At 39.0% G+C, this 16,322-nt stretch overlaps 1 protein-coding gene across 1 annotated transcript; it reads right to left on the bottom strand.

The window, feature by feature from the left end:
• Positions 1-2,126: 2,126 nt before the first annotated feature.
• LOC143126043 (uncharacterized) lies at positions 2,127-4,329 on the bottom strand. The gene is made up of 5 exons (XM_076287968.1): positions 4,055-4,329; positions 3,704-3,800; positions 3,491-3,601; positions 3,129-3,244; positions 2,127-2,989 (listed from the first exon to the last, which is right to left on the bottom strand). Exons 1-5 carry the CDS (start codon positions 4,327-4,329, stop codon positions 2,791-2,793), a joined length of 798 nt encoding a protein of 265 aa, XP_076144083.1. The 3' UTR covers positions 2,127-2,790.
• Between the last annotated feature and the right edge of the window lie 11,993 nt (positions 4,330-16,322).

Below are 16,322 nucleotides of genomic sequence, written 5' to 3'. Positions count from 1 at the left end.
TTACCTGACCCAATTTAGACAGCACTATATGAATAACTAAATTCAACCCAAAATGGCTCCAACAAGCTTCTTCAAATTACCACAGTGCTGCCAAATCCTACAAAGATAGGGACTCTTTTTTTACTTTGAAGCTATAGATTCAAAAAGAAATAGAGTCCTTACAATTTTCAATTTAATTCTCTTTCTAGGGAAGAAGGGCAAACCTGCCTCCAGTGGTACTGCAGCAGCCACCAAAAAAAAACAAAAAAACCACAATTTTCAGCTGTCTTACAGAGGGAGAGGCCATGGACTTGGCGGATGGGTTTGCAGGGAGCCTGGTCCACAATGTGAATTCAGCTGACATCTGTCAGGGTGTCACTAAAGACATGGCAGACAAAACAAAGTAAGTATTATGATCCAATCACAGTATTATAGTTCGTCAAGTCTGAAGTATCACCTCAATGCACCTGTCTGTACTGTATATTCTGCTTATTTGCACCTCTGGTTAGACGCAAACTGCATTTTGTTGTCTTTGTACTTGTACTCTTCACAATCAATGGCAATGAAGTTGAATCTAACCTAAACTAATCTTTGACAGTGAATGGAAACTTCAGTCATTTGCATTTAGATACAGATTCTAGGCACTACGCTAATGCCAAACCTGATTTACATTTACAAGGCGGGATGTGATAAAAGCATGGATAATGGTTTCCAGATTGTTGTGATATAAAAAAAAAGGTTTGAGCTTAGCTAAAGTTCTTAGATGATAAAAGCGGCCCTTCACCACACTGCTCACTAGTTTACTAAAATTCAAAGAACTATCAACTAGGACACCAATATTTTTAACTACAGTTTGCAGATATGCAGAAAGGAGGCCTAGTGTGCTGATTGAGCTGTTAATGATGCTGGGGTAGCCAAATTAATATCACTTCAGTTCAGTCATTGAGTTGTAGAAAAGTCTATAATGTTAATTTGGCTTTTCATTGATTCACTCGTCTGCCAAAATTGTTTTTAAAATATGTCTAAATATGTAAAATATGTAATAGCCAAAAATGGATGCATGTGATTTAGTTTATTTTTTAATCGATTCACAGCCCTAGTTTTAAACCATTTGCCATACCATAGGTCTTATAATAATTTGTTGTTTTGCTGTGATGTTTTTTTTTTTCACAGACAGACTCTGATGAAGATGATTGAAAACAGCAAAATATATGATTGCGACTCTACTTTTAGCTTAGAGACACATTCATTCGGACCAGCTGCACTGGGGCATGTTCTTTCCGTGCTGTGCGGGAAATTGGATCAGTTGAATTTTTAGTTCCAAAATGTAAAAAAAAATAAAAATAAAAAATAAACAGAATGTTGTCTTTATTTTTTGTTCATGGTGCAGACTTTTACTTTGTAAATAAAAACATATTCAACATTCTGAGTTTCTTTCTTTTTTTAATAATTTCATACATTTACATGTATGGGCAAATTCGAACACACAATAACACTGTCTAATCAAGTTCAAGTAGTTCATTGTCATGTACTCCAACGGAATTACCGGTATAAGTAATTATAATGGGGTGTGATGAAATAGTGTGTGTAGGAAGGGGGGGGGGGTATGGTATAATGGTTAGGCTAGCCTACAGAAAATCTAATTAACCAAATTGTGTGATATAATGAGTTTTTAAATGTATGCCTACAATGGTCTATTAAGGAAACATGCAGTTATTTATATGGTCAGTCATAATGTTCATTTTAATGAATAGTAAGGGAATTTAAACCATAGCCAATGCAGTCAAAATTCCATATCTAAGATATCCATATCTTATCCCGTATTCTCCATAAAGATTAGTCAATTATGTACCTACTTCCTTCTGACATTCTCTAAATGACTTACGCCTACTGGTTGTGTGGGGTGTAATGGTGTGTGTGTTGGGGGGTGTAAAGATGACACAGAACACACAGGATAATTTGTGTTCTAGACACATGCTTTATTAGTATACTGAGTCAAACAATTTTTAATCTCATACAGAATCAGAACCAACTTCACCGTGATCACAGAGTTCATAGCTTAACCAACTCTTGTTTTATTATAACACCCCTGAGGTCAGATCTGGGCAACATCCACTACAACTAACAGCGGAGACAGTATTTCATCACATATCATCATCAATATGCACACATGATTATACTGTAAGAGCATTAGACAGTATCTTTTGCCTGTTGCACTACAAGGGTTTGGTTTAGAATTGCCCTGACCCCCATTACTGCTTAGATAATCTGAGGCGTTTATGTTTAAATGTTGAGCTTCTCAATCGTTTTTTCAGAGGATAATCAGGGGTTTCCACTGTCTTCGCTGGTGTTTCAGCTTTGCAAGACAAAGTGCCTGAAACCATAGTACCTTTTCGACTTGGAAATAATGGTCTGATTTTATGGGTTCTGTCAACAACATTAATGGGATATGGGACATTGATGTGACCTTGACTCTCTGCCTGTACAACATGGCTATGTCTGTCTATCATATCTTCAATGGAATTGGGAATGTTTGTCCAACAGCTAACAATCTGCGTGACATTAATTAATTTTTCAACACTTGTCAACTCAGTAGTACTGCTCCCCATGGTTGGCACAGAAACTCCTGCACTGTCTGAATTGCTTTGCACCAATTTATCTGTGTGTAGATTATCCATAGTACTAGTGCTACATATGGTTGGCCCAGGGACATCTGCACTGTCTGAATGACTTTGCACTGATTTCTCTGTGATTAGATTGCCAATTGTAGTGCTTCCAGTGGTTGGCAATGGGACATACAGAGTGTCAGAATTACTTTTGATCAAATCCTGTTTTTTCTGGTGAAGTACAATGAGTGAATGTGCATGTATTCTTTATACGTCCAGCAAATTGCAAATTTTGGATGATTGTAAAGTAATCCTCAGCTTTTCCCAGAAGCACTTGAATAAGGTCATCGATGCGCCTGTTTCTGGAGCCGCCGAGAAACTGGTACTTCAGCCTGTGGAAAAATCTGAAGAACAATATTTATAAAACAATAATTATACTGATTGTTATCAATGCTAGACACCTGTTAAATACACAGTAGGATATGTATGGCTAATAAGTTAGTATGTATAGCATGTAAGGTTGGGCAAAAATGACATTTTTACCGTTCAATAACATTATTCGTTTCCGAATCCAAGTGATTGAAGCAACGTCCATAATTTGACCACATGTGCCCAATATCCTCCCAGTGACTTTTGAAGTAATGGCACACAGCTGGGTACTGTTTAAATTCATGACAGAACTTCATTAGAATCACATCATTTTCAAATACATTAGTGGATGTAGTAGGCTGTAACATGATGAAGATATGTCAAAACACTACAAATACTACAAATAAGCTATGTACAGTACACCTAAAACATGCCTAGCATTTCAACTCACAACATATCGCTATAGCCTACTTCACCATAGTAATGCCTATATTATCAAGTCCACGCATGCACAGACCTACTTACAATACACTTACAGTTTTACAAGCCTTGAGTTTGCAAAAAAAAGATATTATGCCATCTCTGATCTTAACATTGGAGGGTCCATGCACACTAGAGTCCGTTTTGGATAGCCATCTTTCAACTGCCTGTTGATTAAGGGAAACAATTAAACAATGGAGGACACTGACTAAATCTGAGAGTGTAAAGAAAAGCTATTGCAATATGCAGTGGACTTAAAAATGAACTACCTGCAAGACGTGATACCAGCACAAAAGGATGGCAGACTCTGGGAAAGTACTTGATAATGCATTGATTTCAGCATAGTCCTTGTCAACCATGAATGCCCTAAAAGGAAGGTTATGGCAAAATGGGTGTGACCAAAACTCAGTGCATGGTGGGGGTGTAGGTTCCAATACAGTATAAATTAAAAAAGAAAATTAACTTGGACACCATACACTGCCAATGTAAAGATGTGGTCAACAGGCTTACGTTTTTAGATTAGTAAAGATACTAGAGAGGCATGAGCCAGGTCATTGACACGAGAACCATCACACAATTGCAACATGCACACATAAAACAAAACACTGATTTCGGTTTACCTTGGAGGGCACAAGAACTGCTTACTCAGTTGTGCAAGAGCTTTCTCCAGAGTGCTTTGGCATTCGTTGCTAACAATGGCATATGCCACCGGAACTCCTCGTCCATGATCATCCCTTACAAGGAGTGTGAGCAGAGGAAAGTCATACTGATTGACACAGTGAGTGGTGTCCACAAACACAAGCTGCTTGCCATATTTATCTAAGTTTGACTGAAGAAGAATAATCAGCTCCTGATATGACGTGTATGGCTGGTAAAATAACACATGCTCTTGCATTGCCCCAGTCAATAAACATTCAACACTCTGGTTGTCATTAGAATTGAAGTGTTTCCTTCTCGTGACACTTGTTCTCACATTGTCAATATCCCGTGGTGTGACAAAGTACATTCTATCATGAACGTTACTGTGTCCTTGATTTCTGGCCCACTTGTGACACTCGGTTAAGATTATGTCTGGTTTTGTTCCAAGGGAAAGGAGCTCTTCTATTTTCATTTTCAGCTCAGGGGCCATACAGTTTGAGTGTACATCCCCAGGATCGCTGGTGCTATGGTTAGAATGGTGGTCATATACACTAGGGTGCATCAAATTTGAATGGGAAATTTTAATTTCAAAATATCAATTTGGCTGGCATTGCATTTTGTTCCAATTAACATAAAAATGACTTTTGCACAGTTTTGAGTAATTCCATTGAGATTTAGGGGTGCCACCTAACACATGAACTTTGGCGAAATTTCGAAAAATGTGCAATTTTTAGTCTAATTGCCAAAATTTGACCTGGAAATGTTGAGTACAGTGAACTTGTATACAGTAACATGTTCTATAGGGTTATCAAAGTAAAAGTTGTTTGTTTGCCCTTTGGGTAACTTGGGCATTTCTCAGAATTCAACTTTCAAGATTCTCCGTTCACTGTCCTATAGACAAAATTAATGGAGGTCAATGGGACATGTTCACGGCCCTGAATTCTGTGCAGCAGTGATGGATGTCGGACACACATATAAAATTGTATTGACTTTATTGTTAAACACAAAGGGCGATATTGACAAAATTAAAAGAACAAACCCTCTTTAGTGGCTAACTCACTGACTAACAGGGCCTAATGGTAAGAGCTGACACTAACTAAACTCCGAACTTAACTGCTCAGTCTGTGCCAGAGTCTCTGTTCCACTGAGCAACATCACCAGGGAGAAAGAGAGAGGGAATGGAACCTGAACTCTGAACCTAGCCAGTGTGTCTCCCCCCAGATATGTCTCCCCCACCCGCCACCCACCGTCCTATTCAGGGATTAGCTTGGGTTTGCAGCGGCAAAGGTTTGGTTGTTGGTTGCGGTCATGTTCAACTCACACACACACATACACGCTGTACAATTACTGTGTAACCTTCCCAATCAGTGCTGACTTTGAATGAGACATAAGCCTTGCAGCCTACGGATCGGTAGCTTTTCGGCTTTGGATGTCCAAACCGAAGACAATTAAATTTGAAATAATTGTTTTCCTGGTCTTTCTTTGAGGTGCAATTGAATGTGCTGTATTGTCCATCCAGGTTTTTCAGTTTGCCCATTATAATGGTATGAATATCTTTCTGTTGACGTGGTATGACATCAACATCTAGTTTAGCTTTCCTGGATCCACCTTTTTGTTTCTCTTCATTGATAACTGCTTTTTTAACTAGATGTACCGCAGAGCGGTACAAAATATGACCGCCGCCCAGTCCAGCACATTTTTTCCACAAAAAGAAATCACGCTGAAAGGCCTATATGATTCTAACTGTCTCACTAAATTGCATTATCCACACTCAATTCTCACTGGTATCTGCTAGACAACAAGTACCAAAACATGATTAGTTCATAGATTTCACATGTAAAATTCATTTTATACAACCCCACCTCCATCTTGCCTGTTCATAATTATGAGAAATTCTTGATTGTTTGTGTTATGTTTATGTTATGTGTGTGTGTGTGTGTGTGTGTGTGTGTGTGTGTGTGCGTGCCTGCGTATGTGCCTGTGCATGGAAGCGTACATATGTCTACTGTGTGAGTATGTGTCATGATTACTGTGAATGTGTGTGTGTGTGTATCTGTTTGTGCACATGTGTGCACATGAACTGGGCTAACATGACCCCTGGAGGCAAATATACGGAAAAAATGGTCATCCTAGGCCCTACAGTTCTCAAGATATTCACAGAGAACTGTGTCTGGCCTACCCTCCTTTCGGGGGGTCCAGTCCAGCGGGGGGGCTACAGATCAAAACGAAAAATGACAGTTCCATGCTATCCATGTGGGGGTACATGCCCACCAAGTTTTGTGTACCCCGGTCTTTCAGTGTCCCGGGAATCCTTGTTGGTGTACGTCACTAAATGTACACATAAATTGTTTTATTTTAAGGCCCCCCATGAACGAAAGTACACAAAACTTGGCATGCATTCGGAGGGTGTCATAATGATCCTACACTTTCAATTTCGTGCAGTTTTGACCATGTCAGCCAGAGATATTGTGATAAAAACACCTAATTTTTTGCTTTTTAATTTTTAACTAGGTGGCGCTATACATGAAATAAGTGGTAATGGGATGGGTTGACATGGCCCCTTGAGATCAACATACAAAAAAAAGGTGGACCTCCTAGGCCCTACGGTTCTCGAGATATTCACAGAAAACTGTCTCCGGCCACCTACAGGCCAGTTGGTGTATAGTAACATAAATGAATTTATTGTGTGGCCCCCCATGAACGGAATTCCACGAAACTTGGCGTGCATTCAGAGGGTGTCATAATGATCCTACACTTCCAATTTCGTGCAGTTTTGACTATGTTAGGTCACAGATACCTGCGATTACAACACCTCATTTTTACTTTTTTGTGTTTAACTAGGTGGCGCTATACATGAAATGAGTGGTTATGGAATGGGTTGACATGGCCCCTTGAGATCAACATACAAAAAAAAAATGGTCCTCCTAAACCTTACGGTTCTCGAGATATTCACAGAAAACTGTGTCTGCCCTACCAAGACTTTACTCACAATACTTTCCATTATACAGTTAATAAATAACCCAGCAGCTAAAACTAACCTAACTGGGCATTTGAAATTAAACCAAACTTAAGCCAAGTGCCCTGATAGGTTAGCTTTAGGTGCTGGAAAAATGTAGTTTTTGCTATATAGACAGCACTTGTGACCTTGAACAACAGGGCTATAGATCGCATAATGCCAGAGTTATGATTTAATGGCAGCAATAACTCTGGGACTGTAATGCTGTGATTGTCCTAGGCTACCACTTAAATGTACACTATGGAGGTTTAGGTATCTTTACAGACTGTATAGTTCCCTCTAGAGGCATAACGGTGCATAATCTTGCACAAAGGTCAAGAATAAACATGACCTTGACTTTACAAACGCTCTATGACAGTCCAGGATAAACATAATGCTGGTGGTCCTGGATCAACACTTAATGACAGCATAGAATAACTGTGGCTGTAATTGTCCAGGACTAACAATAAACAACAGTCCAGGATGAATGTCACTCTGTGATGGTCCTGGATCAACACGTAATGACAGCATAGAATAACTGCGGCCGTGATTGTCCAGGACTAACAATAAACAACAGTCCAGGATAAATGTCACTCTGTGATGGTCCTGGATCAACACGTAATGACAGCATAGAATAACTGTGGCTGTAATTGTCCAGGACTAACAATAAACAACAGTCCAGGATGAATGTCACTCTGTGATGGTCCTGGGCTAACATTTTGCGATACCACAGGATAAATGTGATTCTTCACCGTGATTCTTTACAATCGTGCCTTACAGGTAAGAGCCTATTTCCAAGAGTTTTAAGCACTCAAAACGATTATTTGCCTCTTGAACGTTTTCAAAACCATTATAGAGTTAATGTGTCTAAAAACAATCTAGTAATGATATCTAGCATAACTAGGTAGTGTGCTAGGTGTTATAAAATTGGAAAAGGTTGAGCTACCAAGTCTGATATTGATAAAAAAAATATATATTAGTGCCCAGTTATATCTCTTAACATGATGGAATGCCTGTCATTAGGCTGTAGGCTAAGCACTTTGATCCTATGAAAAACAGGCTACCTAGCATGACCAGCTAGTGCAATAGCGGGCACGTGGTGGTATGAACTAGCCTAAAATGTTCAAGCTAAGCCAGTGTGAGTCTCTAGACATGTTTACATAAATAACATTACAGACAAAACTCCTTAGCAATGTGTGTTTTAATCAAACTTTATGGCATTAGCAACGCATATGCGATGCTACAATTAGCTGCAAGTCTCCCGCCTCACATGAAAGTGGTGGTGTTGGGGGGCAATTTATTTCTGACAGACAGAAATGTCACACCTTCATTGATAGCAGTGGAGGTGATGAAAGTGAATTTGAATTAAAAAAATATCGGGGATACAACAGATAAGCAATGAAAAATAAAGCGTTAGTCCAGGGGCATCACAGAATCCACTTGTCTGCAATGCACGGCTAGTAGCTCTGAAATGTGAAATTGGCAGGAGCCTTTTTTTTTTTTTTTTCACCTTCACGTCGCACTTTTAATGACATCACAATCCAAACTTGCCAATGATTGGTTGGTTGTAATGTTAATCCAGGGCAAATAACTTCGTTATTGATCCTGGACTGTTAGTTACTTGGTGATATCAGATCGTGCAGCACCTACATGCTCTGGGCAACACTAGCTGACAATCAGAGACACCTGTCTGATTTCCAATCAGAGACACCTGTTTCTCCATTGGCCTCCACAAATTGTTGCCCCCATGATGGCATCGCTATTTATGTATGTTCTGGGGCCGTATTCACAAAGAATTTTAAGGCTAAAAGTAGCTCCTAAGTGGCGAATTTAGGAGCAACTCCTAAAAATAATGGGCGTGTCACTCCTAACTTTAGGACTCCTAATTTTTTTTCACAAAAAGTAATTCACAAAGCATTTTAGACCTAAAAGTAGCACCTACGTCTGGGAGAGCTTAAAAGAAGTCGAGAGGACTCCAAACTCCCTAAGACCTATTCACAAAGGATCTTAACATGGCAGCGCGACGCAATGTGTTGGAGACCCTCAACGACACGGAGTTATTACAAAGATACCGGCTTAACCGTGAGGGAATACTGATTGTTGTGGATCTTGTGAGGGGTTACATGCTGTTATTCCGACATGCCGCTACTTAGACATTGGCGTCTAATTGTCGAAGTGGCGGCATTAACATTAATTTTCAGGCGTCCCACTACTGCAACATTTTTTTTTTTCATTGTCGGAGTAGCGGCACTTGACCTTTTTTCAAACGTCCTGCCATTCCAACACGAGGTCATTAACAGTGCCATAGCCAGGATTTTTCAACGGAGTGGACTTTTGCGAAGTAGGCCTAGGGTGGGCCTTTATTTTTTTTATTCCAATATGGGCAGTATAGCCTAGGCCTACAGTAATCGTCCCAACTTTAAACAACACACGATTTCATCACAGCTCAGACGATTCATGGCAAAAAAACAATAAAAGGCTACATTGATAAATAGCAGGGGCATCGACAGGATTGGATTCTATAATAGCCTACGCACAAGAACTTTAACGAATGAAACCGATAGGTTAGTCGCGTCTTTAAGAGTGCGCCTCACACACACCAGCTCCGTTGAACATTGTATTTTTCGTGTTTAAGAGCTAAAACAAGTTGATTAGAGAGTTACATTTGAAATGTCGGGTAGTCTAAATTATAGCCTATAGCGCGTGCATCTCAGAGGAAGAGATTTTGGAGAGAGAGAGAAGATTTAACCTAGTGTGGTGATTTTATCTAGACATAATAATAATACTTGTGTGTGTATGCTGGTTTATTAGAAACATTCCATTTATGACAAGAATATTGTTTGTGCAACTGTTATGCAACATTTACTGGAAGTCATGAGACTGAACTGTCAAAGGCTAAGAGTGAAAGTAAACAAGACAGGGCCTGGGAGAGAAAGGTGCTTACCAGAAGGGCATAAATAGAAGGGGCTAGCAGAAGAGGAGATGCAGGGACCTTCCAGAGAGAGAAAGTGAAACCAAAGTTGGAATGACACATAGAACCAAATCAAAACATACCCTGCCTGGCAACAGATTACACATAGAACTTGGTCACATGTATTCTGCCTAGTAACACACATTTTTTAATGTTTAAGTGGGAAGGGTTTTCCACCAATATCTCAAGTCCCAAAACGTTCTGATTGGCTAGAAGGGGCCTGGTGATGTTCCTGGTGATAAGAACGCCTCTCAGGCCCCTGAGAGCATAAAAGAGAGAGCTCAGGCACATTCAGATCAGATCTCATCGGGGTAGCAGCTGCCACTCATCACTCTATTGCCTGACGGTTCAGTCCTGACGCTGTTTGGATTGTATTCTCACTGCAATACGGTGAATAAAGGATCAACAGTCTTCAGCATTTCTCGTCTTGGTGTTCTCCTTCGGGTCTTTGACATCAGAGTGCTAGTTGGATTGGAGGTTTCGGGAAGTGGATAATTTCCACGACACTAGGTGATGATTATTTGTGTCTGGTGGTAATTAGACTTCAGTTGAATTGTTTTGAATAAAAAAAGATAAGACAATAAATGAAATGTTACCCTGCAAGGCGAAACCAGACGTTTTGGTAAAATTGACAAAATTAAGTTATTGTACTCACACGAACGGCCATAAACTAAACTTTCCAATAATATGCATATCGAGGGTATTGCAAATAGTATTGGGTATTGGATAGTCGCCGACCCTCATTAGATGTGAATATTTGGAGGTTAGGATAGCCTTAAAGAAACAAGGTTATCGCAGTTGCTGTGAGACATACAGCCCTTCTCCAGTCTCTCTCAAAATCAAAACACACCCAATTCACGCTTGGACTTTTCGATTATGTTTCTAAATGTTGGGACTGATGGACACTGAACTCTGGGGGTTATTTGAACGTTCGTTGTGAAGTGGTTTACTGTAAAAGGAGCGTCGGATATCCCGCCTGTCTTTGCACAATTATAGGGCTATGATAATGCATGCGCTAGCCTAGAGTCGAGAGAAAGAAGACTAAATAAATATGCAGACATGTTATGTGCAATTCAACAACTGCACGTATGACATATAAAATCTATATTCCTAGCCTACATTATTGTGTAGTAAATTGAGTTTATCCAACCTGCTGGAAAGCCAAAATGCGTTGCATGGCATATACGTGGCTTTATCATTGTCCCTTTAAAATGCAATATAAGCAACTTGAATATATCGCACACCCAGTTTGAACACCCTGATGGACACTGAACTCTGGGGGTTATTTGAACGTTCACTGAAGTGGTTTAGGCTACTGGAGCAAGAATTCCGCCCGTCTTTGCGCAATTGGCCATTGATTGACGGCCATTAATGAATTAATATAGGTGGCCTGCACGCACAGAGTTTGTTTGATGCATGGAGTTTCCGACCGTTTTCCCCTGAGCTTAGAAAATAAAATGAGGAGAGCTACCTGTGTTTTACATATAATGTGTAACATTTATTCACATGGCCAGTTCAAAATCAAGGTTATGACTGAAATGTGTGCCGAAAAACATTGTTTGGAGTGGATGGCGGGTGGATTGTTGATGTAGCTGCAAGTGCAGATGACATGACTCATCCATGCATCTAGGATGTTGGAATTTGATAGGATACAGGAACTGAGATAAATTGAAAATGAGGATTGGTAATGTCGGAATAGCGGTACTAAAAAAAGTCAGAGTAGGGGAATGTCTAAATAGAGGCATGTCGTAATAACGGTATGTCGTAATAGAGGGTTGTCGTAATAACGGGATGTCGTAATTAAGAGTGAACCCCATAATAGCCTAATTTAGATTTTCACGTAAGATTTCAAAGCTGCGCTAAATGTTTTGTTGGTTAGGATAACAGCATTTACTTCAGGAGCTTCAGGAACCATCATTTCACTTGCTGCTACTGAGCCAGTGACATCTGTGAATTCTGATAAAGTCGAGTCAGTGAGTAAAGTAGCCTACGGAGAAGAGACTGATAGCCTGAAACGAGCGAGGAGAGGAGACGGGACGAGAAACAATCAGATGGATATCTAAGTTAACGATAAGTAAGTTATTTTCAAATCATCGATTGCTCAAAGAGGAGAAAGCTAGACAGCGAGAACAGAGCTTTATATAACGATACGGGGGCAATACCACGCAAAACTGTCACGTCCGTAACGCCAACTAAATATGGATGTGACAGTTTTGCGCTAAATTTCCCAAGCACCTCTACTAGACAAAGCATATATTTTGAGCAAGCATAGGGTAGGCTAGGCCCATTCAACAGTGAACTGAGACCACAGAATATTTTACGATTTAAGAAGGCCATATGATTGATCCACCACAATCTAGTTAAGCCTACATGCATTCACTGCCCAACGTGATATTGGGTTTCCAGGATTTCGGATCAACAAAAAAAAATAAAAAAAAATAAATTAAACTTGCTGATTAATGGGTTCAAGGAACCAGCTGTGGAATATCCATCCTTGTCTCAGCTCAAATTTTATTTTAAGTTCACATTAAGATCTTAAAAATAGCCAAGGCTACTCAGTTTTTCTCCCCAATTAGGCTACTCTTATCTTGCCTTATTTCTCCTCATTTTGAATGTTGCCTTTTAGGCTACTTATTTTATTTCACATTAAACATTAGGCCTAGGCCTACCATCTTCTATTTCTTGAATCTATCTATCTATCTATCCATCTGCTCCAATCCATCCATCCATCCTAATATTATACATACATATACATAGCCTAAACACGCACGTTAAACATTATGATGCTCCGGACCTTTGCTTTAGGACATTTTCCGTAACTGGACCTCGCTGAAGATTAATTGAATACCCCTGGTCTAGGAGAAACAATTGAGAAAGAGAGGAGCTCTCATTTTAAAATTTTCTTTCCTCTGGGTTATTTCACAAATTGTTTCAGTAATTTAGACTACATACTTGGAAAAGGCAGTTAGATAGTGTTGGATATTAATATTCTTTTTTATCAACTAGTAGTTCTAGCCAATTATGCAGGGGAGATACCGATTCATAACATCTGACTAAATTAATCTTATAAGGGGTCTGGGGAACACTGTGTGGGCAGGTGACTTTCCAAGCCTGTGGAGTTTTGAATACTATTCAAACAAAGGTTAATCGGAATGATAAATACCGTTATTAACCGGTTATCTAAAATTGAAAATGACATTTTCACTCCGGAACAAGTGAAATTGGTTTTGCTTTTGCTTTTGTATGACTAAACTTGTCCATATTCCCTCAATACTCACTAGAAGACATAATTTGAGGGGTCATGTTTTAAAAAAATGTCTCCAGGGTAGCATACACCCAAATCATCAGAATCTTGTTTCAATCAAGATAACCTAAATCTATTGATGGCTTATTTTATAAATGTGTCCATATTCCCTCAAAACTAACTAGAAGAAATAATTTCACATTGAAATCACAAATATATATATTTTTTTATTCTCTCCAAACCCCCCTAGAATTGCTTTTTGACACTGTATAATTTAAGTACAGACTACACAGACAGAAATTCACATATTAAGACCCACATCATCCAAAACGCCAGCTACATCTCCGATTTGCCTCCCACCTTGTGTAATGTAGTGTAGAGAACAAAACATATTCAATGAAATCCGTAGAATTTTAAGTTTTGAATAATGTCCATGGCCCCCCTCCTGGAACCTCATGCCAACCCTTCGCCACCCCAGGAAAAAATCTCTAGATCTGCCCCTGCATGCACAGTTCCTGTTTTATTATCTTCTCCATCTTTTTAAATTATTTCTATTTTGAAATAGCGCTTCTCGCTATAGCAGTTGAGGGTTTTAAAACTGATGTTGCATGCTATGCGTCATGCAGCGGAGCTCTGAGTGAGATACTACTTTCATAGCTCCTTTCCTGTTTCAGCATTTCCACTATTGTTTTTAGTTATGATGCACTATTCCATGATAAGAAATATGGATAAAACCAATAATCATACGATAAAGGCAAGGTTAAGGAAATGCTCATTGGCTAGTTTGTCGTAATTATTTCCAATCCATTGTTTAATCCACTATGTAGTAACCACTACGCACCAGAGGAGATCCGTGAGAAAATGCTACTCTCATAGGTAATTTCTTGTTTTTGATTTCAACATTATTTTATAACAATAAACTCTCAATAGATGCACACCTCACACTGACGCACCATGCAGGTGTAAGGGAAATTTGCTTTTCCTAAACGAATATCTGGCCATATACGTTTGCAAATTAAACTGCATTTACACGAGACCGCTTTTTTTTTAAAATGTGTTTACACGAACCCGTGTACATACATGCTGTCATGAGCACGCCAAACCACAGTGGCATTCTAACGATAAGCTCAAGCTCACATTAACCAATCAGAACCCTGAAAAGTCGCACGTGAGAACATGTAAATGTAAACATTGGTCGCACATTTGGTGTACCTCTGTCGCATACTGTGACGTTGGCTGCCCAAAACTCCGTTTACCACAGTTTACAACCAAACGCATAAACGAAGTTTTCCAAAAAAATCACTTTGGCCTGAGTTTTTTTGGATAACCGTTTTACGGGGCGAATTCTCCGTTTGCGTCTAAATGAAAGGCTCAAACGTGGGGAAATGTCTTCGTTTATAAAAATACACATGCTCGTGTAAACGGGGTCTGAACATTGACTAACTAAGGAATTATACCGTTCAACGCCATCTTGAATTTAGTCATGATAAGTCGAGCGACGAGTACGAACAAACAGGTACGATAAGGGATCAGATTCCAAAAATAATTCCGTAAAAATGCATGGATTCCAGTTGCTGCTACTGGAAACAACTGAATCCATGCATTTCCACTGAATTATTTTTGGAATCTGATCCCTTATCATACCTGTTCGTTCTACTCGTCGCTCGACTTATCGCGACTAAATTCAAGATGGCGTCGAACGGTAAAATTCCTTAAGGTACTGTCTGTATAAATCGTCTTGAAAAATAAACTACCAGCGCTTTTTCAAAGTTCTCCATGTCTCGTTTTAAATGTCAAGGCCCTCGGAAGTCTACCAATGAAGTATGGAGCTACTTTGAGCCTCGTAAATGGTGTAAAACAGTGATTTATTTGCATGGCTAGGCCGATGCCCGAGGCACCACAACGAAACACTGTGTTGGTAGCATTGGCTAACTAGCGCCAGATTTCTGAGAGCAGGGGACAAGCCGAGGTGAGCTATGAGACATACGTTCACACTCGGTATCATGTTTCAACACACTTTAGGTCAATATCACACCGGAATTCTCCTTTAATTTTCCTGTGTGTCATTCGGATAAAACCTGTGTTGTCATGTTAACCTATATTTTACTATGCATGTTTGTCAAGATCTCTGACAGGTTATGTTCTCAGCAAGATAGCTAACTGAAGCTGAGTAACACGATAGTTTGGTTGCTAAGCTGTAATTTAACCCACATAAGTTTTTGACGTCAGAAGTGGAAACAACTTCACGTTATCAATTCAAATGATATATAGTCGATATGTTGAAAACTGTGTTGTCTAAATACAATTGATTTATTTGCACATTCTTATTTTAGAACATTACAAGAACGACAACATGACAAACGCAGCATGCCAAACAGATGCTCCAAGTGTGGCATCTTACGGGGCTTAGAATATTAACAAATGCTTTTGCTGTGAGTTAACCCTTTCGTGCCCGTGCCGAACATTCCATTTTTGGTGCTGGATGACCTCCTCACACAAAAAAAAATATTTCTTGAGTATAATACATACCATCAATGGGATATACATACCATTGTAATCAGAAGGATCAGTTCTATGAAATGATGTAAAATACATATGGTAATGTTGATATAGTAATGAACAGTATTTGAAAATCCTCTCCAAATGTATATCCGGAATTTGTCAAAATTTTATTTCATTCACATAAAAATGAATTTTCATCATATTTCTCTACAAGATAGAGAAAAATATAGAGTGTATGAAATGTTCAACAAGTTGTGGGCTATTTAACAAAAAAACTGTATTGGAATATCAGTAACCTTTTAAAAGTTATGATATTTTTAGTGATCAGTGTAAAAAAATGCAGGAAACGGGATTTAGAATGTTGACAGAATTCACATTCACTTTCTCACCAACAACATAAAAGTATGCATAAAAACTAATAATCCAACTAAATACAACTTCCTTATATAAATCAGTATAATATGAAAATGATATACATATATAAAATGTATTATTATTCATTATAAAGCTAGGAATACAATCAACATCACTCAAAAT

The sequence above is a fragment of the Alosa pseudoharengus genome, unplaced genomic scaffold, assembly GCF_046254945.1.
Source record: "Alosa pseudoharengus isolate Yale_2024_CS ecotype anadromous, Long Island Sound unplaced genomic scaffold, YU_APseudo_1.1 YU_APseudo_1.1_scf_16, whole genome shotgun sequence".
NCBI classification, from domain to species: Eukaryota; Metazoa; Chordata; class Actinopteri; order Clupeiformes; family Clupeidae; genus Alosa; species Alosa pseudoharengus.
Note: the sequence above shows the minus strand (reverse complement) of the source record. Positions and strands in the feature narration are given on the sequence as shown.